The following is a 24633-nucleotide window of genomic DNA, read 5'->3' as shown; positions in this document are numbered from 1 at the left end:
TGTGATCTCTGCTCTTTAAGGAGCACTACTGAGGGCTGGATTTCTGTTTCTGTAGTCTGTGGGGCAGCCACTCTCACCTGGAGCTCCTCTGTCTCTCACTTCCCAGACTGTGGTGTTAACAGAAGAAAGGCTGTATAGGGAGCAGCCCAGTCCTGTCTCTATTTGCATAAGCTGGTACTGGTGCACTGTGCGCCCTGAACTCGGAAGTTACCTCTGCTCTGTGGCCCCTTTGGAGACCTCGTGCTCCACGCCCCACCATGCCCATCACCACAGTTCCCTTGGGAGGTGAGTGCATCACTCTTGGGACCAGCCTCAGAGTAGTATGCTCCAGTAAGCCAGCTTGTCTCTGCTTGGGTCCGTGTGTCCTGCTCGGCTGCTCTCTGGCATCCTGCTCTGTGCTTGTGCACTTCTGCTCTGCAGTGAGGAGACCCGCTGAGCAGCCCCTGTGCTGTTCCTCTCGCAGAGCAGCCAGCTGCAGGCCATCCAGGTGTGGTTTGGGCAGCAGCTTGTGCTCCCCAGCTACCCCTTGGGCAACCCGTTTCCTGTCCTTCTCACCCCCTTCCTACTGACCCCCTTTCCAGGACTACTGGGGTCTTTTCCACCCTCAGGATACCCCTGGGGTAGGTGGAGGACTTAAGAGTAAGTTCGTTTTTTTTTTTAATTTCCAAGGATTTTTCTTGAAGAGTTGAAAAGAAAGGGGGAGAGATCTTCCATTTGCTGGTTTCCTCCTTAGATGGCTGTGATGGTTGAGACTGAGCCAGGCTGAAGCCCGGAGCCTGGACCTCCATCTAGTTTCCCAAACGGGTGGCAGGGCCCAAGGATTTGGTCCATCTTCCACTGCTTTCCCAGGAGCATTAACTGGATTGGAAGTGGAGCAGCCAGGACTTAAACGGGCACCCATTTGGGATGCTGGCGTTGCAGGCAGCAGCTTAACCAGCCACGCCATGGTGCCGGCCCCAAGAGGAACTTTTCTTACTGGGTTTTCATCGTCATCTTTGGCAGGTGATGCCTTTGCACTCACATGTTATTAAGAATAGTTTTCTTAATGTGTATTACAGTTTTTGACAGATTTGTCAGATTTCCCTCCAGAAAGATTATCGCAATTTATGCTATCATTATTGGGGTTTCTTTTCCTATACAACCTCATTAATAGGCTTTTTTTAAAAAAAAAAAAAAGATTTTATTTATCTACTTGAAGGAGTTACACAGAGGAGAGGCAGAGAGAAAGAGGTCTTCCATCCGCTGGTTCACTCCCCAGTTGGCTGCAATGGCCAGAGCTGTGCCGATCCGAAGCCAGGAGCCAGGAACTTCCCCAGGTCTTCCCACATGGGTGCAGGGGCCCAAGGACTTGGGCCATCTTCTACTGCTTTCCCAGACTATAGCAGAGAGCTGGATCAGAAGAGGAGCAGCCGGGACTTGAACTGACACACATATGTGATGCCAGCACTGCAGGCAGTGGCTTTACCTGCTGCACCACAGCACCGGCCCTGTTACTAGGCTTTTTAATTTCTGCTTGTTTGCTGGGTGAACATGATCTCTTGTTTTAACTTGCATTTTTTCACTTGCAAAGTTGGGTATCTCTTTAGTGTTTATTGTGTGTGTGGAGAGAGAGACTGATTTACCTGTTATTTTAGATTGATATTTCTCTTCAGTTATTTGACTTTATCTTATTAGAAATCTAATATTTGTTAAAAAAGAAAAGCTCATTAAGTATTTTTTATGTGAATAGTTTTAGAACTGCTATATTGTACTTTATCCTTGTAATTTTTTTATTTGAAAGTCAGAGTTAGCGAGAGAGAGAGAAATATCTTCTATCTACTGGCTTACTCCCCAGATGGCCACAATGGCTGGTTCTGGACCAGGTGGAATCTGGGAGCTCCATCTGGGTCTCCCATGGTGGTAGCAGTGGCCCAAGCACTTGGGCTACGTTCTGCTGCTTTTCCTAGGCCATCAGCAGGGAGCTGGATTGGAAGTAGAGCGGCCTGGAAATGAACCGGTGCCCATAATGGGATGGAGGCTTCACAGACAGACGGTGGCTCCACCTGGTACCCCGTAACACCTGCCCCCTGTAATTATCTAGATGTAGTGTAGATACTACCTTTCTTAGTAAAAATAAAAATAACTACTACTTTTGAACATTGATTATGTCTAGGCTGTGGGGTAAATATTCTCTATATACTTCCTCATTTGATCTTTTTCTGTTTGTTTGTTTGTTTGTTTGTTTGTTTTGTAAGAGTTAGAAGTAGATAGTCAGCGAGAGAGCAACTCCATTCCTTCCATTAGTTCACTCGCCAAAAATCCGCAGTGGCCAGAGCTGAGCTGATCCAAAGCCAGGAGCCAAGAGTTTCTTCCAGGTCTTCCACGCAGGTGCAGGGACCCAAGGACTTGGGCCATCCTCTACTGCTTTCCCAGGCCATAGCATAGAACTGGATCAGAAGAGGAGCAGCCAGGACACGAACCAGTACCCATATGGGATGCCAGCACTGCAGGCTGGGCTTTAACCCACTGCACAACAGCACGCCACCCCCCATTTGATCTTTAAAACAACTCTCGGAAGGAATGGATCTTGTGATACAGCCGATTAAGCCACTGCTTGGGGCACCTTTGGTTCCATACTGGAGCACCTGATGTAAGTCCTGGCTGCCCACTTCCAGGACAGCTTCCTGCTAGTGCCCTAGGAGACAGCAAATGGTAGATCGAATCCTGAGTACCTGCCACCTGTGAGGGAGACCTGAGTGGAGTTCCTGGCTCCTGGTTTCGGCATGGTCCAGGCCCAGTTGTTGAAGACATTTGGAGAGTGAACCAGTAGATAGAAGATTTCTCTCTCTCTCTTGCCCTCTCTGATGCTCTGCCTTTCAAATAAATAAAAATGAATAAACATTTAAAAAACTAAAATAACTCTTGAAGTATGGTGGTAGCATATCTGATAGATCCAAACAAGAGAAATGTAAAATATTTTATTCTGATCTTGACTTTTTATTCTATTTTTATTCCTTCTAAATTTTGGTTTCTCCTGATTTTCTACTGCCTATACCTTGTCCTATGATTTTCTTTCCAAAGCATAGGCGAGATGTAGAAAGGTTAAGTTGATAGAGATCAAATGGGAGGTGGCGAATGGGTGCTCTAGTGGGCAGAGTGAGGACCATAGCAGCCGCTTCCCCACAGCTGCCCCTACACTGTTGGCTTAGCCGACATGTACTGATCCCTCTCTGTGCCAGCCTGTGGAGACGCAGTGATCTCAGAATCGCTGCCCCAGGGAGCTTGTGTTTTGATTTGTCACAGGTAACTGATGTTGCAGCAGGCAGTGCCAGGTGGTGAGCACAGGTCACCTCACTGGGGCCCTGGGATGTGAGTTTGTGTTGGTGCAGGCAGCAGTGTGGAGAGAGGTGTGTCACAGGAAGTAGCTGGGGTCTTTATCCCCACCCGGAGCAGGGCCAGAGCTATGCTCTCTGTTGTGTGCATCGTGTGCTTGATTGGTCATGCAGAAAGAGCCCTGTGTGTGGTTTACAAAGCAAGATAGTGTACTAACTAAAGTGTCCTTGGCTCTCACTGGAGTGTTGCAATGTTCCCACTGGTTTCCTTTTTCTGGTCCAGGGTGTGAGCCAGGCCTCCAGCTTGCCTCCAGTGTCCTGTCTGGTTAGTCTCCCAGAGTCTGGGACAGTTCTTCAGTCTTCCTTCATGGCCTGGACGCTTCTGAAGAGTCCTGGTCAGTTATGCTGCAGAGGAACGTTCAGTTTGACTTGGCCTGATGTTCTCATGATCAGACTGAGGCTGTGCGTGTTGGCAGAGAGAGAGAGGTCTGCCATCCACTGGTTCACTCCCCAACTGGCTGCGACGGCTGGAGCTACGCCGATCCAAAGCCAGGAGCCAGGAGCTTCCTCTGGGTTTCACACACAGGTGCAGGAGCCCAGGGACTTGGGCCATTTTCTGCTTTCCCAGGCCATAGCAGAGAGCTGGATCGGAAGTGGGGCAGCTGGGACTAGAACTGGCACCTGTATGCCATGCCAGCACTGCAGGCAGCAGCTTTACCTGCAACACCACAGCGCCAGGCCCTATCAAGACATTCTGAATTTGCTACGGTGAGGTTCACTTTTTCCATCATTCCTTCTACAGTTTTAAAACTTTAATTATCTTTTTTTAAAAAGATTTATTTATCTATTTGAAAGTCAGAGAGAGAAGGAGAGACAGAGAGAGAGAGAAGTCTTTCATCTACTGGTCCACTGCCCAACCAGCTGAAATGGCCAGAGCTGAGTTGACCTGAAGCCAGGAGCCAGGAACCTTCCCTGGGCCTCCCACATGGGCACAGGGGCCCAAGGACCCGGGCCATTCTCCAGTGCCTTCCCAGGTCATTGCATAGAGCTGGATTGGAAGTGGAGCAGCCAAGATCTGAACTAGCACCCACATGGGATGCGGGATGCTGGCTCCACAGGCCTAGGCCCTAACCCGTTGAACCACAGCACTAGTCCTTTATTTATCTTTTTTTAAAAAGGTTTTATTGGCCAGCCCTGTGGCTCACTAGGCTAATCCTCTGCCTGCAGCGGCGGCACCCTGGGTTCTAGTCCCAGTCAGGGCGCCGGATTCTGTCCCAGTTGCTCCTCTTCCAGACCAGCTCTCTGCTGTGGCCTGGGAGTGCAGTGCAGGATGGCCCAGGTGCTTGGCCCCTGCACCTGCATGGCAGAACAGGAGGAGGCACCTGGCTCCTGGCTTTGGATTGGAACAGTGCGCCGGCTGCAACGTGCTGGCCCTGGCAGCCCCTTGGGGGGTGAACCAACGGAAAAAGGAAGACCTTTCTCTCTCTCTCTCTCTCTCTCTCTCTCTCTCTCTCTCTCCTACTCTGCTTGTCAAAAAAAATAAAATAAAATAAAAATATTTTATTTATTTTTAACTTTCATTTAATGAATATAAATTTCCAAAGTACAGCTTATGGATTACAATGGCTTCCCCCCATAATGTCCCTCCCACCCACAGCCCTCCCCTTTCCCACTCCCTCTCCCCTTCCATTCACATCAAGATTCATTTTTGATCCTCTTTATGTACAGAAGATCAGTTTAGCATACATTAAGTAAAGATTTCAACAGTTTGCTCTCACACAGAAACATAAAGTAAAAAATAATAGATGATTTTTTAAATGATAATGAAATCAGATCAGACCTATTGTCATGTTTCATCCCAGTGAGAGTCAAGTTGGGAATTGATAATTTCTTTTTTTCTTTTTTTTACAGAAGATCAGTTTAGTATACATTAAGTAAAGCTTTCAACAGTTTGCACCCCCATAGAAACACAAAGTGAAATATACTGTGTGAGTACTCGTTATAGCATTAAATCTCACTGTACAGCACATTAAGGACAGAGATATCCTACATGAGGAGTAAGTGCACAGTGACTCCTGTTGTTGACTTTACAAATTGACACTCCTGTTTATGGCATCAGTAATCTCCCTATGCTCCAGTCATGAGTTTCCAAGGCTATGGAAGCCTTTTGAGTTCTCCAACTCCTATCTTGTTTAGACAAGGTCATAGTCAAAGTGGAGGTTCTCTCCTCCCTTCAGAGAAAGGTACCTCCTTCTTTGAAGACCTGTTCTTTCCACTGGGATCTCACTCATAGAGATCTTTCATTTAGGTTTTTTTTTTTTTTTTTTTTTTTTTTGCCAGAGTGTCTTGGCTTTCCATGCCTGAAATACTCTCGTGGGCTTTTCAGCCAGATCCGAATGCCTTTAGGGCTGATTCTGAGGCCAGAGTGCTGTTTAGGACATCTGCCATTCTATGAGTCTGCTGAGTATCTCGCTTCCCATGTTGGATCACTCTCCCCTTTATTTATTCTATCGGTTAGTATTAGCAGGTACTAGACTTGTTATGTGATCCCTTTGACTCTTAGTCCTTTCATTATGATGAATTGTGAACTGAAATTGATCACTTGGACTAGTGAGATGGCATTGGTATATGCCACCTTGATGGGATTGAATTGGAATCCCCTGGTATGTTTCTAATTCTACCATTAGGGGCAAGTCAGCTTGAGCATGTCCCAAATTGTACATCTCTTCCCTCTCTTATTCCCACTCTTATGTTTAACAGGGATCACATTTCAGTTAAATTTCAACACTTAAGAATAACTGTGTATTAATTACAGAATTAAACCAGTCATATTAAGTAGAACAGACAAAAAAAATACTAAGAGGGATAATGTATTAAGTTGTTCATTAACAGTCGGGGTTATGCTGATCAAGTCACCATTTCTCATAGTGTCCACTTCACTTCAGGAGGTTTCCCCTTTGGTGTTCAGTCAGTTGTCACCGATCAGGGAGAACATATGGTATTAGTCCCTTTGGGACTGGCTTATTTCACTCAGCATGATGTGTTCCAGATTCCTCCATTTTGTTGCAAATGACTGGATTTCATTGTTTCTTACTGCGGTATAGTATTCTAAAGAGTACATATCCCATAATTTCTTTATCCAGTCTACCGTTGATGGGCATTTAGGTTGGTTCCAGGTCTTGGCTATTGTGAATTGTGCTGCAATAAACATTAGGGTGCAGACCGCTTTTGTGTTTGCCAATTTAAATTCCTTTGGGTAAATTCCAAGGAGTGGGATGGCTGGGTCGAACAGTAGGGTTATCTTCAGGTTTCTGAGGAATCTCCAGACTGACTTCCATAGTGGCTTGACCAGTTTGCATTCCCACCAACAGTGGGTTAGTGTCCCTTTTTCCCCACATCCTCGCCAGCATCTGTTGTTGGTAGATTTCTGTATGTGAGCCATTCTAACCGGGGTGAGGTGAAACCTCATTGTGCTTTTGATTTGCATTTCCCTGAGTGCTAATGATCTTGAACATTTTTTCATGTGCCTGTTGGCCATTTGGATTTCCTCTTTTGAAAAATGTCTATTGAGGTCCTTGGCCCATCTCTTAAGTGGGTTGTTGGTTTTGTTGTTGTGGAGTTTCTTGATCTCTTTGTAGATTCTGGTTATTAACCTTTATCTGTTGCATAGTTTGCAAATATTTTTTCCCATTCTGTCGGTTGTCTCTTCACTCTCCTGACTGTTTCTTTTGCAGTACAGAAACTTCTCAATTTGATGCAATCCCAGTAGTTGATTTTGGCTTTGACTGCCTGTGCCTCCCGGGTCTTTTCCAGAAACTCTTTGCTTGTGCCAATATCTTGAAGGGTTTCTCCAATGTTCTCTAATAACTTGATGGTGTCAGGTCGTAGATTTAGGTCTTTAATCCATGTTGAGTGGATTTTTGTGTAAGGTGTAAGGTAGGGGTCTTGCTTCATGCTTCTGCACGTGGAAATCCAGTTTTCCCAGCACCATTTATTGAATAGACTGTCCTTGCTCCAGGAATTGGTTTTAGATCCTTGATCAAATATAAGTTGACTGTAGATGTTTGGGTTGATTTCTGGTGTTTCTATTCTGTTCCATTGGTCTATCCATCTATTTCTGTACCAGTACCATGCTGTTTTGATTACAACTGCCCTGTAGTGTGTCCTGAAATCTGGTATTGTGATGCCTCCAGCTTTGTTTTTGTTGTACAAGATTGCTTTAGCTATTTGAGGTCTCTTTTGCCTCCATATGAATTTCAGCATCATTTTTTCTAGATCTGAGAAGAATGTCTTTGGTATCCTGATTGGAATTGCATTGAATCTATAAATTGCTTTTGGGAGAATGGACATTTTGATGATGTTGATTCTCGCAATCCATGAGCATGGAAGATTGTTCCATTTTTTGGTATCCTCTTCTATTTCTTTCTTTAAGACTTTGTAATTCTCATCGTAGAGATCTTTAACGTCCTTGGTTAAGTTTATTCCAAGGTATTTGATTGTTTTTGTAGCTATTGTGAATGGGATTGATCTTAGCAGTTCTTTCTCAGCCATGGCATTGCTTGTGTATACAAAGGCTGTTGATTTTTTTTTTTATCTTTTATTTAATGAATATAAATTTCCAAAGTACGACTCATGTGTTACAATGGCTTCCCCCCCCATACCGTCCCTCCCACCCACAACCCCCCCCTTCCCACTCCCTCTCCTCCTCCATTCACGTCAAGATTCATTTTCGATTATCTTAATATACAGAAGATCAGCCTAGCATACCTTAAGTAAGTATTTCAACAGTTTGCTCCCACACAGAAACATAAAGTGAAAAATAATAGATGATTTTTTTTAAATGATGAAGAAATCAGATCAGACCTATTGTCATGTTTAATCCCAGTGAGAGTCAAGTTGGGAATGGATAACTTTTTTTTTTTTTTTTTTTTTTTTTTTACAGAAGATCAGTTTAGTGTACATTAAGTAAAGATTTCAACAGTTTGCACCCCCATAGAAACACAAAGTGAAATATACTGTTTGAGTACTCGTTATAGCATTAAGCCTCAGTGTACAGCACGTTAAGGACAGAGATCCTACATGAGGAGTAAGTGCACAGTGACTCCTGCCGTTGACTTCACAAATTGACACTCCTGTTTATGGCATCAGTAATCTCCCTATGCACCAGTTATGAGTTTCCAAGGCTATGGAAGCCCCCTGAGTTCTCCGACTCTTATCTTGTTTAGACACGGTCATAGTCAAAGTGGAGGTTCTCTCCTCCCTTCAGAGAAAGGCACCTCCCTCTTTGAAGACCTGTTCTTTCCACTGGGATCTCACTCACAGAGATCTTTTTGCCAGAGTGTCTTGGCTTTCCATGCCTGAAATACTCTCATGGGCTTTTCAGCCAGATCCGAGTGCCATCAGGGCTGATTCTGAGGCCAGAGTGCGATTTAGGACATCCGCCATTCTATGAGTCTGCTGAGCATCTCACTTCCCATGCTGGACCACTCTCCCCTTTATCCATTCTATCGGTTGGTGTCAGCAGATACTAGGCTTGCCCATGTGCTCCCCTTGACTCTCAGTCCTTTCATTATGATCAATTGTGAACTGAAATTGATCACCTGGAATAGCGAGATGGCATTGGCACATGCCACCTTGATGGGATTGAATTGGAATCCCCTGGTATGTTTCCAACTCTACCAATTGGGGCAAGTCAGCCCGAGCATGCCCCAAATTACACATCTCTTCCCTCTCTTATTCCCACTCTTACGTTCAACAGGGATCACATTTCAGTTAATTTTCAACACTCAAGAATAACTGTGTGATAATTACAGAATTAAACCAGTCATATCAAGTAGAACAGACAAAAAAAAATACTATGAGGGATAATGTATTAAGTTGTCCATCAGCAGTCAGGGCTATGCTGATCAAGTCACCATTTCTCATAGTGTCCACTTCACTTCAGGAGGTTTCCCCTTTGGTGTTCAGTCAGTTGTCACCGATCAGGGAGAACATATGGTATTAGTCCCTTTGGGACTGGCTTACTTCACTCAGCATGATGTGTTCCAGATTCCTCCATTTTGTTGCAAATGACTGGATTTCGTTGTTTCTTACTGCGGTATAGTACTCTAAAGAATACATATCCCATAATTTCTTTATCCAGTCTACCGTTGATGGGCATTTAGGTTGGTTCCAGGTCTTGGCTATTGTGAATTGTGCTGCAATAAACATTAGGGTGCAGACCGCTTTTTTGTTTATCAATTTAAACTCCTTTGGGTAAATTCCAAGGAGTGGGATGGCTGGGTCGAACGGTAGGGTTATATTCAGGTTTCTGAGGAATCTCCAGACTGATTTCCATAGTGGCTTGACCAGTTTGCATTCCCACCAACAGTGGGTTAGTGTCCCTTTTTCCCCACATCCTCGCCAGCATCTGTTGTTGGTAGATTTCTGTATGTGAGCCATTCTAACCGGGGTGAGGTGAAACCTCATTGTGCTTTTGATTTGCATTTCCCTGAGTGCTAATGATCTTGAACATTTTTTCATGTGCCTGTTGGCCATTTGGATTTCCTCTTTTGAAAAATGTCTATTGAGGTCCTTGGCCCATCTCTTAAGTGGGTTGTTGGTTTTGTTGTTGTGGAGTTTCTTGATCTCTTTGTAGATTCTGGTTATTAACCCTTTATCTGTTGCATAGTTTGCAAATATTTTTTCCCATTCTGTCGGTTGTCTCTTCACTCTCCTGACTGTTTCTTTTGCAGTACAGAAACTTCTCAATTTGATGCAATCCCAATAGTTGATTTTGGCTTTGACTGTCTGTGCCTCCCGGGTCTTTTCCAGAAATTCTTTGCCTGTGCCAATATCTTGAAGGGTTTCTCCAATGTTCTCTAATAACTTCATGGTGTCAGGACGTAGATTTAGGTCTTTAATCCACGTTGAGTGGATTTTTGTGTAAGGTGTAAGGTAGGGGTCTTGCTTCATGCTTCTGCACGTGGAAATCCAGTTTTCCCAGCACCATTTATTGAATAGACTGTCCTTGCTCCAGGAATTGGTTTTAGATCCTTGATCAAATATAAGTTGGCTGTAGATGTTTGGGTTGATTTCTGGTGTTTCTATTCTGTTCCATTGGTCTATCCATCTATTTCTGTACCAGTACCATGCTGTTTTGATTACAACTGCCCTGTAGTGTGTCCTGAAATCTGGTATTGTGATGCCTCCAGCTTTGTTTTTGTTGTACAAGATTGCTTTAGCTATTTGAGGTCTCTTTTGCCTCCATATGAATTTCAGCATCATTTTTTCTAGATCTGAGAAGAATGTCTTTGGTATCCTGATTGGAATTGCATTGAATCTATAAATTGCTTTTGGGAGAATGGACATTTTGATGATGTTGATTCTCGCAATCCATGAGCATGGAAGATTGTTCCATTTTTTGGTATCCTCTTCTATTTCTTTCTTTAAGACTTTGTAATTCTCATCGTAGAGATCTTTAACGTCCTTGGTTAAGTTTATTCCAAGGTATTTGATTGTTTTTGTAGCTATTGTGAATGGGATTGATCTTAGCAGTTCTTTCTCAGCCACGGCATTGCTTGTGTATACAAAGGCTGTTGATTTTTGTGCATTGATTTTATATCCTGCCACTTTGCCAAACTCCTCTATGAGTTCCAATAGTCTCTTAGTAGAGTTCTTTGGATCCCCTAAGTAAAGAATCATATTGTCTGCAAAGAGGGATAGTTTGACTTCTTCCTTCTCAATTTGTATTCCTTTAATTTCTTTTTCTTGTCTGATGGCTCTGGCTAAAACTCCCAGAACTATGTTAAATAGCAGTGGTGAGAGTGGTCATCCCTGCCTGGTGCCAGATCTCAGTGGAAATGCTTCCAACTTTTCCCCCATTCAATAGGATGCTGGCCATGGGTTTTTCATGAATTGCTTTGATTATATTGAGGAATGTTCCTTCTATACCCAATTTGCTTAGAGTTTTCATCATGAAAGGGTGTTGAATTTTATCGAATGCTTTCTCTGCATCAATTGAGATAATCATATGGTTTTTCTTTTGCAGTCTGTTAATGTGGTGAATCACATTGGTTGATTTGCGAATGTTGAACCATCCCTGCATACCAGGGATAAATCCCACTTGGTCTGGGTGGATGATTTTTCTGATGTGTTGTTGTATTCTATTGGTGTGAAATTTATTGAGGATTTTTGCATCTATGTTCATCAGGGATATTGGTCTATAATTTTCTTTTAGTGCTGCATCTTTCTCTGGCTTAGGGATTAAGGTGATGCTGGCTTCATAGAAAGAATTTGGGAGGATTCCATCTTTTTCAATTGTTCTGAATAGTTTGAGAAGAAATGGGATTAGTTCTTCTTTAAATGTCTGGTAGAATTCAGCAGTGAATCCATCTGGTCCTGGGCTTTTCTTTGTTGGGAGGGCCTTTATTACTGTTTCGATTTCTTTTTCAGTTATGGGTCTATTTAGGTTTTCTATGTCTTCATGGTTCAATTTTGGTAGATTGCATGTGTCCAGGAATCTATCCATTTCTGATAGATTTTCCTGTTTGCTGGCATACAGGTCCTTGTAGTAATTTCTGATGATTCTTTTTATTTCTGTGGTGTCTGTTGTTACGTTTCCTTTTTCATCTCTGATTTTATTGATTTGGGTCTTTTCTCTTCTTTTTTTAGTTAGTTGGGCCAATGGGGTGTCCATTATGTTTATTTTTTCAAAAAACCAGCTTCTCGCTTGGCTGATTTTTTGTAATGTTTTTTTGGATTCAATCCTGTTAATTTCTTCTCTGATTTTAATTATTTCATTCTCCTACTAGATTTGGGTTTGGTTTGCTGCAGTTTTTCTAGGTCCTTGAGATGTGCTGAAAGCTCATTTATTTGGTACCTTTCCAATTTCTTGATATAGGCACCTATTGCTATTAACTTGCCTCTCAATACTGCTTTTGCTGTATCCCATAAGTTTTGATATGTTGTGTTGTGAAAACTTCTAAATGTTCTTATCATAAATTTTTTGAAATCCATATCTTGCATTTCTTCTATCTCATCATCTTCATAATCTTGGCTTGGGGTGTTTTGTTTATTTGGAGGCATCATAGTGTCATCGTTGATCTTGTTCCCTCGATTTCTGTGTTTGTTGCTTGGCATAGTTAATTCTTCTTTCGTCACTGTGCTTTTTTTTTTTTTTTATACTATGTCTGTGTTAAGTGGACTGCCTGCTGTTGGAGGAGCCTTGGAGGCTTGAGATGGGTGTGGCCTGATAGCTCTGCTTGGTTCTTCTGGGTTACGGGTGTGCAAAGGTGACACCCTCAGGTTATGCGTGGTAAATCTCTCCTTTTTATTTATTTATTTATTTAGGAGGTAAGTAATACCGCACCGCACTGCTGTGCAGAATTGATGGTATTTAGCTTCCGATCTCTGGCTTCTACCCAAAGAGTCTGTGCAGGCTCTGTTTCTCCTCTGGACTCCCACTGGGTTGCCTAGGCTACTGAATTGTAGTGACTCAGTTCCTTAGCTCTCCCTAGTTGTTATCTAAATCCAGAGTGAAGGCCTGCTCTTTGTCTCTTGCTTGCCTTTGCAAGGTTGGCAGAGAGAGAAACTCCTCTGTACCAGTACCCCCCCACCTTTTTTCCTTATTTCCTGTAGTCAGTCTGGTGAACTTTCCCGCTCCCCTCTAGATTCTGACCGCCATTTCCCCACCAGTGTCTCAGGTTACTGAGCTCACCTCCCCTTCCAGCACCGATGTGTGGACTCGGAGCCCTGGGCGTCCCTGCTCTCCCTGCTGGTGTCTGTGTGACATCCACTCCCCTTCCTGCACTGGCGCGCAGACCATGCAGCTCCCGCAGCTCGGCTTCCACGCGGTGGGCGACCTTGTTCTCCCAGTAGGTCCTCCGAGTCACAGCCACTAGATCCGGAAGAGTTTCCTCTGCAGTTTTTTCCTGATCCTTTTTCTGAGGCTACCATAACTCCACTTTTATTAAACTAAATTTTCCTGGACTATCGGTGCGTGCCCTCACTATTCCACCATCTTGGCTCCACCCCGTCCTTCAATAAAAATATTTTATTTATTTGAGAGGTAGAGTTATAGACAGAGAAAGACGTAGAAAAAGGTCTTCCTCTGCTGGTTCACTCCCCAAATGGTTGCAGTGGCAGGAGCTGAGCTGATCAGAAGTCAGAAGCCAGGAGCTTCTTCTAGCTCTCTCACAGGGGTGCAGGGGCCCAAGCACCTGGGCTATCTCCCACTGCTTCCCAAGGCCATAAGCAGAGAGCTGGCTTGGAAGAGGAGCAGCTGGGATGCAAACTGGCCCCATACAGGATGCCGGTGTGGCAGGTGGAGGCTTAGCCTACTGTACAGAGCACAGGCCCCTATTGATCTTGCTATTTCTTTGAAAGGCAGAGAGACAGAGATCCTCAATATCCTGGGTCACTGCTCCTGCAGTCTCTCCCTGTCCCCTGTAGTGACACTGCACACCCACCCCTGTGGGCCCTGCTGAGGCCCTGACGGCGGGTCCTCCAATGCCTCTGTCCCCAGGTGCCGTTCCCCCTGGCTCTGAGGATGCGGGACATCTACATCCTGGAGGGCGAGCACGTGCTCCCGGCCATGGCATACACGGCCCTCAAGATCCATCACAGTGAGTCCTCAGGGCCCACAGAGGCCCGGGAGCTGGGGACGGAGGAGCTGGGGGTCCCCTGCCTGTCCCTCGTGAGCAGGACTTGAGGGAGGGATGAGGGGGTTTGGGAGGCCTGGGTTCCCTTCAGGAGGGCACTGAGAATCCCCCTGTTGCATCCCCAATCCCAGGCCCCCACAGACCACAAGGAGAAGTGGCCAGGGTCATCGCACTGGAAATTGGCCCCTGAGCAGTCCCTCCAGTGCTTGGCGTGACACCCAAGACATCCTGGCCCGATGACCACAACTGTCTGCACACAGGACCCTCCTAGGACAGGTGGGTGGGTTCCCACCTGGATGTGGGCAGGGCTAGAGGGATGTGGGGCTGTGGGAGACCCTGTGCAGTGAAGGGGAAACCAGCCAGCACTGGATCCCCTTTAGCCATCTGAGAACCCCTGGAAGGCCCAGGTGCCCTGAGCCCAGTTGTGGGGGCTGAGTGCACTCCTGTGAGCAGGGGTGGGCACAGAGGCAGGCGCTGGGGGCCCCTGCGGCAGAACTCAAGGGCAACTGAGTGTGGGCTCTGCAGCCCTAGCCTCGGGCCAACAGAAGGCAGCGGGACCCAGAGCATCGCTGGCCTCTGGGCTCCGGTGGGGAGGGGTCCCCGTGCTCGTCCCCTGCTGCTGCTGCCATCAAGGACCTGAGCGCCTGGGTCCCCATGCAGAGCAGAGATGGGCTTGTCCCAGCTCTAGGGGCTCTAAGTGGAGGTCCAGGTGCAGGCTGTCCAGTCACTGGGGAGGCCCCACTGCGCCTCCAGATGCTGCCTCCCTGGGTGCTTCTGGGACAGTAGCGGTGACAGCCCAGTCTCACCAGGAAAGAGACAGTGGCCCAGGGGCAGAGGACACAGGGCACCCCTGCCACCTCTTTAGAAACTGCATTCCCTGTTCCCAAGGGCCTAAACCGATCTCCATGTCTGCCCTACAGCCCCAGCTCTCACCCCCATCATCTTAGGCTCAGTTCCTTTCCAGCCATGTAGGAGGGACTCAGATGTGGGTAACTCAGCGAATGCACTGTTAGGGCACAGGAGGTCAGGTGGGGGAGGTGACGGGGTCCTGATTTGGTGCCTGGGTCCCCAGAGATGAGAGTGAGGTGGGGAGTTCAGGGCCATCCACCCTGTGGGGCTGTGCAGGAGGAGCCGGTGGTGTCCCAGGGCTCCCCTTGCCCGGGCTGCACACACCCTCCCCTCTGGGGCCAGCAGCCTGGAAGAGTCCTCAGCGTCACACGTGGTGATGGGGACCCCAGGATGAGGTCGGGGCAAGCACCGAGCAGGCCAGACGGGGGCTGTGGTAAACAAACCGTGTCTCTTCTTGCAGCCAAGGCTATAAAATGGTGCAGCAGGCCCCTGGGGCAGGCACGCGTCCCCCAGATGCACGTTCCTGCCCCCACTGCTCCGAAGGCCAAAATCACCATTCAGGACACAGTGGCAGTGTGGGAGCAGACCAGGGGTCCCGCTACTCGTGCAGTGATGATCCGTCCTCCAGAAAGCTTTGGCCTCCGCATCGCCGAGAGGGAAGGCATGGAGGAGGAGGAGAGCTGGGAAGGCAGCCCAGAGCCCCTCGGCCTGGGCTCCCCTGTGGGGACCACAGTCTCCAGGTTCTGCCAGCCCCACGGAGTCTCCAGAGTACTCGAGGTGGGGAGGCCTGTGCCAGTGCGCCAGTCTCCCTAACCTGAGCGGGCCAGAGCACAGGGAGGACGACTCCTCCGACGCTGGCAGCCAGGAGGGCCTGTGGATGTGGGCTCCTCCACGGGCCTCGGAGCCCCCGGAACCAGGGCCCATGCAGGCTGTCCCCGCCTGGGGGCCGTGGCTGAAGACTTCCCCCTACTGGCATGGCAGCCCCACGCACTCTGGGGACAGTCACGGGCTGGAGCCGGCCAGAGCCAGCCCTGGGCTGGGAGACCAGACCCGCGTGCCCTCCCTGGCCAGAGGCCTCCTTACCTCTTATTCAACGGGGCACCTGGATGATGGGTGCCTCCTAGAAGAGAGGCCGAGTCCACCATCTGTCCTGCCCAGGCTGGGCAGCAGCCTTCCGTGTGTCTTCACGGCATCCTATGCACTTGGTTGAGCCCCCACCGCCCAGGCTCTTCCTGGGACCAGGACACCCTGACACTGGAAGACAACAGCCGTGCCAGGAGCCACTGTACTCTCCTCCCCGCCCCCCTCCCCCACCGCCACCCTCAGGTGGTGCTGAGCCTGTATTAAATTGTTCCATGGAAAGGAGTTTGCTCCAGTTTGTGACCCCGGTGCCCAGCGGCAGCAAGCTTCCCCGTGTTCCTGGGGAAATGGGTGGTTCCACAGCCCCCATCCTCAGGCAGAGACCCGCTCAGGACCCTGCAGGCACAGAAGAAACTCCTGGCTCCTGGCTTTGGATCGGCACAGCTCTGGCGGTTGTGGCCATCTGGGGAGTGAACGAGCAGATGGAAGACCTCTCTCTCTGTCTCTGCCTCTCCTCTCTCTGTGTAACTCTGACTTTCAAATAAATAAATAAATCTTTAAAAAATGGAATTATTTATGTATTCAAAATGTAGAGTGGCAGTGAAAGAGAGACAAATCCTTCATCTACTGGTTGATTCCCCAGAAGTCCTTGAGGTCCAGTTCTATGCCAAGCGAAGGTCAGGAACCAGAATTCCAACTGTGACTCCCATGCGGGAGCAGCGGCCCACATATTGGGGCCGTCTTCCACTGCTTTCCCAGGCCTGTTGGCAGAGAGCTGGAGCCGAAGCTGAGCAGCTGGGACTCGAACCAGCTCTCCACTATGGGATGCCATCATTGCAAGTTAGCACCACCCTGGCCCGTGCACTTTAAATGCTAATATCCATGAACTTATTGAAGTCCTCTCCTACCCATGTGAACGTGTCCTTGTTTAGAGACTTCGGAGAAGCAGGCCACGCCCTCAGCTCCTCTGACAGCCCTCATGTTCCTGGAGCTCCCGTCCCTCCACAAGGGAGGGAATGCATGGAGAACTGAAGACGGGAGGGCGAGCCCGAGCGCGCAGGGGTGAGTGTGCACTGGGGCTGAGCCTGGCTGTCGCTCCTACTGGGCTCCCAGCTCCTGCTGGGCTGCACCCTGGGGAGCCCCAAGCACATCAGCGCTCCCCACCAGGCCCTCTTGCTGCTCCTGGCCACAGTGGACCGCAGAAGGCAAGCGTGTGCAGGTGGACGAGAGCAGAGCAAGCCAAGGAAGCAGAACTCGCCTTAGCACAAGCTTCCCTCTACCAGCCCAGTCCTGCCACAGCAAGAACTCACGTGCGGGGCAGGTGCTGGGGCACAGCGGGTTCCACTGCTGCTTAGGATGTGGGCATCACAGGTCAGAACGCCTAGAGTCCTGTCCCACTGCTGCTTCCTGGCCAGCTTCCGGCCAGCCCCAGCTGTGCTCCCCTGTGTGGGGGAGGTGAACTTGCAGCTGCAAGACTTCCCTCACCATATGGGTGGTGGTTCCAGTCCCAGGCATTCCTCTTCTGATCTAGCTCTCTGCTATGGCCTGGGAGAGCAGTAGAAGATGGCCCAGGTCCTTGGGCCCCTGCACCCACATGCGAGACCCTGAAGAAGCTCCTGGCTTCGGATCGACGCAGCTCCGGCTGTTGTGGCCATCTGGGTAGTGAACCAGCGGGTGGAAGACCTCTTGCTCTCTGACTCTGTCAATGCTTCTCTGTAACTGTGGCTTTCAAATAAATTTAAAAAAAAAAAATGGAAGGAGGCCATGGAGGGAGGGAGACTGGGCAGGAGGTGGCAGAGGCAGCAGGGTGGGAGAGGGTGTGTGCGGGGAAGCCAGGGACAGAAGGGAGCTGGGCTCCCCTGGGGCGTCTTTCGGGGAGCGCAGGTGCGGGAAGAGATGGAGAAGTCGTGCACGACCCCTGCCTTTTGACAAGGCTGCACTTCTGTGTGTGTCCTGGTTCTGTTCTCCCCACGGGAAGACAAGGACCTGGGCATCTCTCCCAGCCCAGCCAGGGCCCTCGAGCCACAAAGAGCAGAATGTGGTCAAATGCCAAGTAGGTGTTTAGAGACAACTGGTCTACCCCGTGTCCCCTAGCCTTCAGGGCCGTGAGTGCAAGAGAGAAGCAGAGGAGCTGTGCTCCAGCCTGCCCGCCACACTGGCACTGGGTGTCCTGCAGATCCCATAGTCACAGCAGCCAGTCGTCAGGGTCCCAGCCAAGGTGCGAGAGGCTGAGCTGGCCCAGGGCTCCAGAGGCCCTGTGTGGTGCTTTCTCCCCTTGCCCAGGCAGGGTTTCCACTGGTTCTGCGCCTTCCCTGCACCCAGGCATGGGCCCATGGTCAGGTCCCTGGGAAGAGAGAGGGAGAAGGAGCTAAGCCCTGTGTTAATCCAGGGCTGGACTTGGTCACTATCAACACACACACACGTGCGCCCTCTGCAACTGCAGGTCATGCAAGCTGTGGCCTGGGTTGGGCGTGGAGCCCCCCATCCCCGGGAGGACAGGCCCCTCCTGCCCCACTGGGGACACGGAGCAGGTATAAAGGGCCCCGCGATGGCAGCGGCTGTCCCTGCACCATGAAGCCTGCTGCTTGCCTGGTGCTGCTCGGCGCTGCCTGGCTCCTGTTCTCTCTTGCCAGTGGGTGCCAGCCACGGACGCCTGGGCTGGGGGTGCTCTGGGGGCGGGGGCCAGCTTTCCAGGGCAGTGCTGGCTCCCAGGGCGGGTGAAGGGACGCACCTGCCGTGACCCATGCCTTCCATTTCTCTTCAGATTGTGACATCTGCCGGCTGTGCAGACAGCTGTTTATGAATTTCTGTCAGGACCCTCCGATGAGTATATTTCCTATGTGCAAAATTACCAAAGTGACCCGCTAGTGCAGCCCTTGCGCTGAAGCAGTGCGAGATGGGAAACTGACAGCAGAGGAGAAGGGGCACGCGATCAGTGCCGTGGTGAGTCCAGCTGGGCCTGGCCCAACACCGGCTCCTTCCGGGGCCCTGGGGAGGGGCACTGCTCGTGCCCACCACAGCCCAGCCTGGGACTCTGTGGGAAGAACCTCCAGATGAGGACGCAGAGTTGGGGGCCGCCCCCCCCCCACGGTGCGGGCAAGTACAGGGAGGGAGACTGTGTGGACCCGGAGCCCTGGGCTCCATGGCTGTTCAGCTCCCCCAGGCAGGCCCAAGACCCTCCAGGGCCGCTGTCCCCACGGCAGCCCTGCCTCTGTAAAATCTCAGCTCTGGCCTCCCTGCCCACAGCCTCTCCAGCGCCCGAGTCGAATCTTCTCCAAGCGGTGACCACTGGGTGCTGTCTGCCTTCAAATCTCACTAACTCACCCTGACCCCTCAGGTGCCCTCCTCCACCCCCAGACCTCATGTTTCCTTCTCCCTGGACCCCAAACGGCCATCTGGGGCTCCGGAGCCTGGAATTAGACCTCCAACAGCCCTTCCTGTCCTCCCGGGCCTGGCGACAGCTGGGGAAAAAGCAGACCAAACCCTGACTGCAGGTGGAGCACGGGCAGGGATGGGCACTGCTAGGCTGCAAGTGTGCCAGAGACAGAAGGGGCCAGCGGACTGGGGTCTGTGCATTCCTGGAGGCCCCCGGTGCCACTGCCACCTTGCCAGGCCTTCTGTGTAGCCCCTGCCTGTCCCAGCCTCGCCTGCACCCCCCACAGAGAACCTCCCCCTCATTCCTCATCAATGGAAGGATTTTTAGGAGAGCTTCTCAGGCACCCAGGGTGTAGGAGAGGATCTGACTTCAGCTGCCCAGATCCAGTGCCAGGCTGCAGCTCCTCCCCAGGAAGTGCCCTGTGCCTGCGCCCTGCAGGTGTCTATGGTCCCCGGCCTCACCAGGTGTCCCAACTTCTCTTTGCAGAGTAAAATCTTCTCAGATCCTCTTTGTTAAGGGAGCCCTCCCGGCCAGAAGACCCAGGGCCACCCTGGGCCTACGTTCTCAGCAGGTGCAGCCCCGTGCACTGGCGGCCTCTCAAAGGAGGAGGCAACAATAAAAGCCCGCATTGCACAGAGTCTGCTCAGTGCTGGACCAGACACCGGGCAAGGGTGTGGGAGGCGGGCGGTGCAGCGGGGCCGGCTGCCGTGACTGCCAGTGGTGGCTGGATCCAGGGCTGTCCGTGTTGTTCCTGCAGGGGTGCAGTGTGGGGCGGGGCGGGGGGGTGTGTGGTCTCCGTCGCCATGGCCGAGATCCGCAGGACACACGCGTCACTGACCAGGCATAGCCAGCTAGCCTCCTTCAGAGTGGCAGGGAGAGTCCCAGCGTCACCATGAGCACACTGCGGCTCAGAGCCGGGGCGCGTGCCCAACTGCACAGCCGCAGCCACTCTGCTGCCCCGCCCTCTGCAGGGAGACCTGCTCGGCTGCTCAGTGTGAGGCCATGCACGGTAGCAGTGGTGCCCACCTATAGATGGATATGAGACCTCCCACCTCCAGGCCCAAGGGACATAAGGGGTGGGAAGGGGTCCCTGACCAGACAGAAGGACCTAAAGGTCAGGGGGCATGAACGCCCCTGGCCATGATCCAGAAATCCTCTCTCGTGCCTCAGCTGGTCCCAGTGCCAACCCCCAACTGTGGACGCAGCTGTGACCCCGCAAACACACCCCGCATGGGGTCTCCCGCACAGTGGGCCCAGGGTCTGGGTGTCTGCGGTGGCTCAGCCCTGTGGTCATGATGCTGCCGCCTGTCTCAGGCCCCCCACATTCCTGTCTGTGCCCTCTGGGCCTGGATCTGCTACCTGCCTCCTTCTCTGTCACAACTCACTGAGGGCACTCGGCACAGGGCTGTCTCGGGAGGAACATCTGTGTCATCCTGGTGACCAAGGAGCTGCTGGGAGGCCCAGATAGCAGCCGCTCCTGTCACCGGTGGCTTGCTGGAGGGGGTCAGGGTGGGCTGATTCTTTTCCTGTTTCTCCCACACTTGTACCTGGGCTGGCTTCACAGAGAGAAGAGGTCAGGGTGGGCGCTCCAGGCAGCGGTGAAGTCCCGGATTGGGGCGCCCACATCCCCAGTCAGAGGGCCTGGTTCTACTCCCAGCTCCTTGGCTGCCATTCCAGCTCCCCGCTAATGCACACTCGGGGGTTCAGGTGGCACCTGCAGGTGGTGGTCCAAGTACTGGGGTTCCATCACCCAGGAGGGAGGGAGACCCAGATGCATTTCCTGCCTTTGGCTGGCCCAGCCCTGATTCTGGGAGCCCAGCACTAATGCCTTCCCAGGGCCCCACCCCATCTCACCTAGCAACCTCCTACTCTGCCCACCTCTTAAAGGTCCCACACCCCTCTTGGTGCCACAAACTCTGTCTAAAGCACTTACCCCAGGGGAGACCTGCTCTTTGTGCTCACTGAGCTCCCTCCACAGAGGAGCAATGGGGGACCCCTGCCTCTGCAGGAGTGAAAGGGAGCCCAGGGGATGGGAGGGCTTGGGGAGCAGAGACCCCCTCATTACCCCACCTGTGGGACCCTGGGGCTGTGTCCCACCACACTCCGTCTGACAGATGCAAATCTATGTGCAGTGAGGACACAGGCGACACCAGGTGTCTCGGTCCGCTCTCTGCTGCTGTGACAGAATCCCACAGACTGGGGCGATGTCCAAGCCACACGAGCTGATTGGCTCACGGCTCTGGAGGGCCTTCGTGCTGCATCCAACATGGTGGCCAACATCCCATGGGGGTGCAGGGAGAGGCGGGTAGAGTCAAAGATGTAGAGAGAAAGAGGGAGAGAAGTAGAGGAACTTGCTTTTATTTTGAACTTTAATTTTTATTGTTTAAAGATTTATTTATTTTAAGGCCTCAGCCACTGGCCACTGCAGGCCTATGCTGAGGGGAACAGTGGATGGAAGCAACCACACCCCAAGATCCACGAATTAAACATTTGTAGCAACACCTTGATGATAAGGAAACATTTGTAGCAACAACAATAGGAACTCACCCCTGTGCACCCTAAGCCACCCCAGGAGGCCAGCGCCCGTCCATGCAGGAGCTGGTTTGGGGCCCATGCACCCATGCTCCCTGCACATGGACTCTGGGGAAAAAACCTCCCCCCCAGTGAAGGAAAATGCAATGTGGAGAACACTAAGCCTAGGCATCTGGAGTTTGAACTCAGGCAGAGAAAGGAAAACGCATGGGCGTCTTCCACCCAATTAGGAACATCTGACTGCTGAAGCTGAGTGGTCCCCATTCAGCACTCGCTGTGTTATTTTACAGCACTTTGTGAGTCTTCCAAAGAGTTTACAATGCAATTTAAAGCTGAGAAGCTGAGTTGGGGGGGGGGATATAAGAATCAGTTAAAACCCAAGTGTTGCTGGACAGCATCTCTGGACACGACACAGCGGTGCACTCATTCACACTCCGCAGAGGAGGCCAGCAGGTGTGTGGGTGACCAGGGCCCTGCACCCTGTGGTCTCCATGCCAGGGCAAGGGAAGTGGGCAGAGAGGCAGAGCAGTGTGCCCTTGAAGGGAAAAGAACCGACTGTGGCCATAAGGTGGCAGCTTAGGGGCAGTGTGGGGCCCAGGACCAAGGAGGTGCTGGGGGAGGGCTGAGCCACTTTCCCAGGGGGAGCAACCTTGCGATCAGCACCCCGGGGAGCCGCGGGCCTGTGGCTACTCCTGCCTGCAGCCTGAAGGGTGCTGTCCCTGTCCTTATGGTCAGCAGCAGCCCGGTGTTACCAGCATGCGGCTCAGGTGCTGGTGCCCAGGAGTTCTCAGTGCTCTGTGCCTGAAGCCCTGGCCCGTGTCCAGGACAGGGCCCTGGTTCCCGCTCTGGACAGGCTGGGCCACGCTGGCTTGAGGTGCTCAGCGGGACGCTCCCCTGCCTCCATCCCAGAGGACCCCTGTGTCCACCTCCTACAAGTCCAGGGAAGAAGGGCTGGAACAGAGCAGGAGGGGCAGCAGAGGGTGGCAGTGCTGGGGTGGGGCCTGTGGTAGGACAGGAGGCTGCACCCTGGGAGTCTCAGTTCAGGTCATGGCAGGGGCAGCCCCAGAGTGTGGGGACAGGTCTATGTGGGGCTCCCTATGCGACCTTGTGTTCAAAGAAAGAGGCCTTCACAGTTGGGCTGTAATACAATAGCAGAGGCAGAAAGGATTGGCGGGAGGTGCCGGTTGCCTGGGACTTGAGACCGTTACGGCAGGTGGCAGAGGGCCCTGGCACCCCTGGTTCCGGGGCAGTTCTGCCAGAGCCCTGCCCTCTTCACCTGGGCCCTGGGGAGAACACAGGCCCCACTTGTGGTGACCTTTAATGAAGCCAGGCCTGAGGACCCTGAGCCCTGCCACAGCAGAGCCACTAGGGATTGGCTGGCAGGCTTCTGTGATGTCACAGTCACTGAGATGCGCACTCTGGGCTGGGAGGCGACCAGAGGCCAGTAGTGCGTCTACTGCCCAACTGACCAGTTGGTAGTGTAGGCAGCAGGCGCATTTCAGAGAATCACATGGATTCGCGATGGAGGTGAGTGGCACTTGCTCTCTGCATGAGCTGTGGTGTGGGGAAGGTCCTGCCAGGGGGTGGCCCTGGTCTCCCACACCGGATTCCATGAGTGATGTGGTGGAGCTCTGAGTGCTGCCCCTGTGTGCAGAGCGTGTATACAGTTTTCTCATTCTTCCCGCTCTGCTGGTCACCAGTGTTGAATGGGCCTGGGTGTGAGTCCCTGTCTGGACATGGGTTCAAGACTAGGTGTCGGGTCAGCTGGTATCAGGTGGGCAGGGAGGCCGGCTCTGAGAGCCCCAGAGATGCGGGAGCTGGTAGCAGGCCAGGGAGCCCCGTAGACTTGGGCTCCCTGGAGGACACATGGATGCCAGCCTGGGGGAGGAGCTTCCTTTCCAAGGGCAGGGGAGGCAAGGTGGGGGCTGTCCTTCCCCAACCGTCCCTAGTCCCTGTGCTCTGCACAAGTCATCCTCCAGGGACCCAGACACCAGGTGCCCGCCTGCCTGGCTGTGTGGCTGTCCCCCCTCTGACCAGGGGGGCAGCCCTCAGGGCAGCATTCCTGTGGGCTCCCCGGTGCTGGCTCTCATGTGCGTGTGTGTCTTACAGATTGGATATGAATGCCCTGAGGTCCCGGAGGGCCCAGGAGCGAGCAGCGCTCATCAGACAATATGAGCAGGTACCGGCCAGGGTGCTGGGGGAGGAGGTGGGGCCCTGCCTCAAGGACTGTGCCTGTGAGAGCCAGACCCAGCCTCCCTGGGGACACGGGGGAGGGGGCAGGTGGACAGCTCCCCCAGTGACTTCTCATCCGGGTCCCTCTCGGCTGCAGGGATGCCGAGGAGCAGCACTGTTGGTGCCCGAAGAAGAGGACGATGAGGGCGGCTGCCTCGTCCCAGACAGGCTTGGGTTCCTGCAGTGAGTCCTCCGCACCCCAGCTCACCCCAGGGCGGGACTGGGGTCAGAAACCCCAACATGAGGCGGCACACCTGTCCCCGGGTCCCGACCTTGAGCCCAGGTGTGGTCACAGGCAGGCACTGGTCAGCATTTGGGGGCAGGAGTCGGACGTGGAGGCTGTTCCCACAGATGTCGGGGAGAGAGGCCCCGTTGCTGGAGGGTGGGCTCCGGTAACCTGGAGGGATGGAGCCATCTCGGGCCATCTCTGGCATGACTCAGCAGCCCACCTTAGCACGGGGATAAGGGCTTCTGCCTCCATGTTGTGCCAGAACCTGGAGAATAAGCAGGAGCAGAGTGGTGGAGAGATGGCCAGGGTCCGGGCTGACAGAGGAGGGGGTGAGGTGGGGCGCATGACCTCAGGAGGCCAGGGCACGGGGGGAGGGTGGGCAGT

The 24633-nt window shown here is 51.8% G+C and overlaps 1 protein-coding gene across 1 annotated transcript in view; it reads left to right on the top strand.

Annotated features, from left to right (window-relative positions):
- Positions 1-16450, top strand: part of LOC127485667 (putative ATP-dependent RNA helicase TDRD12) — a 38639-nt gene extending 22189 nt beyond the window's left edge. The window contains exons 5-6 of the mRNA XM_070062418.1: positions 13816-13915; positions 14083-16450. Coding sequence (XP_069918519.1) covers positions 13816-13837 — 22 coding nt within the window. The 3' untranslated portion in view covers positions 13838-13915; positions 14083-16450. The remainder of the gene's footprint in view (positions 1-13815; positions 13916-14082) is intronic.
- Positions 16451-24633: the final 8183 nt, after the last annotated feature.

The sequence above is a fragment of the Oryctolagus cuniculus genome, chromosome 18, assembly GCF_964237555.1.
Source record: "Oryctolagus cuniculus chromosome 18, mOryCun1.1, whole genome shotgun sequence".
In the NCBI taxonomy this organism is placed as follows: Eukaryota; Metazoa; Chordata; class Mammalia; order Lagomorpha; family Leporidae; genus Oryctolagus; species Oryctolagus cuniculus.
The sequence above is the reverse complement of the archived record's forward strand: the minus strand, read 5'-3'. Positions and strand labels throughout refer to the sequence as shown.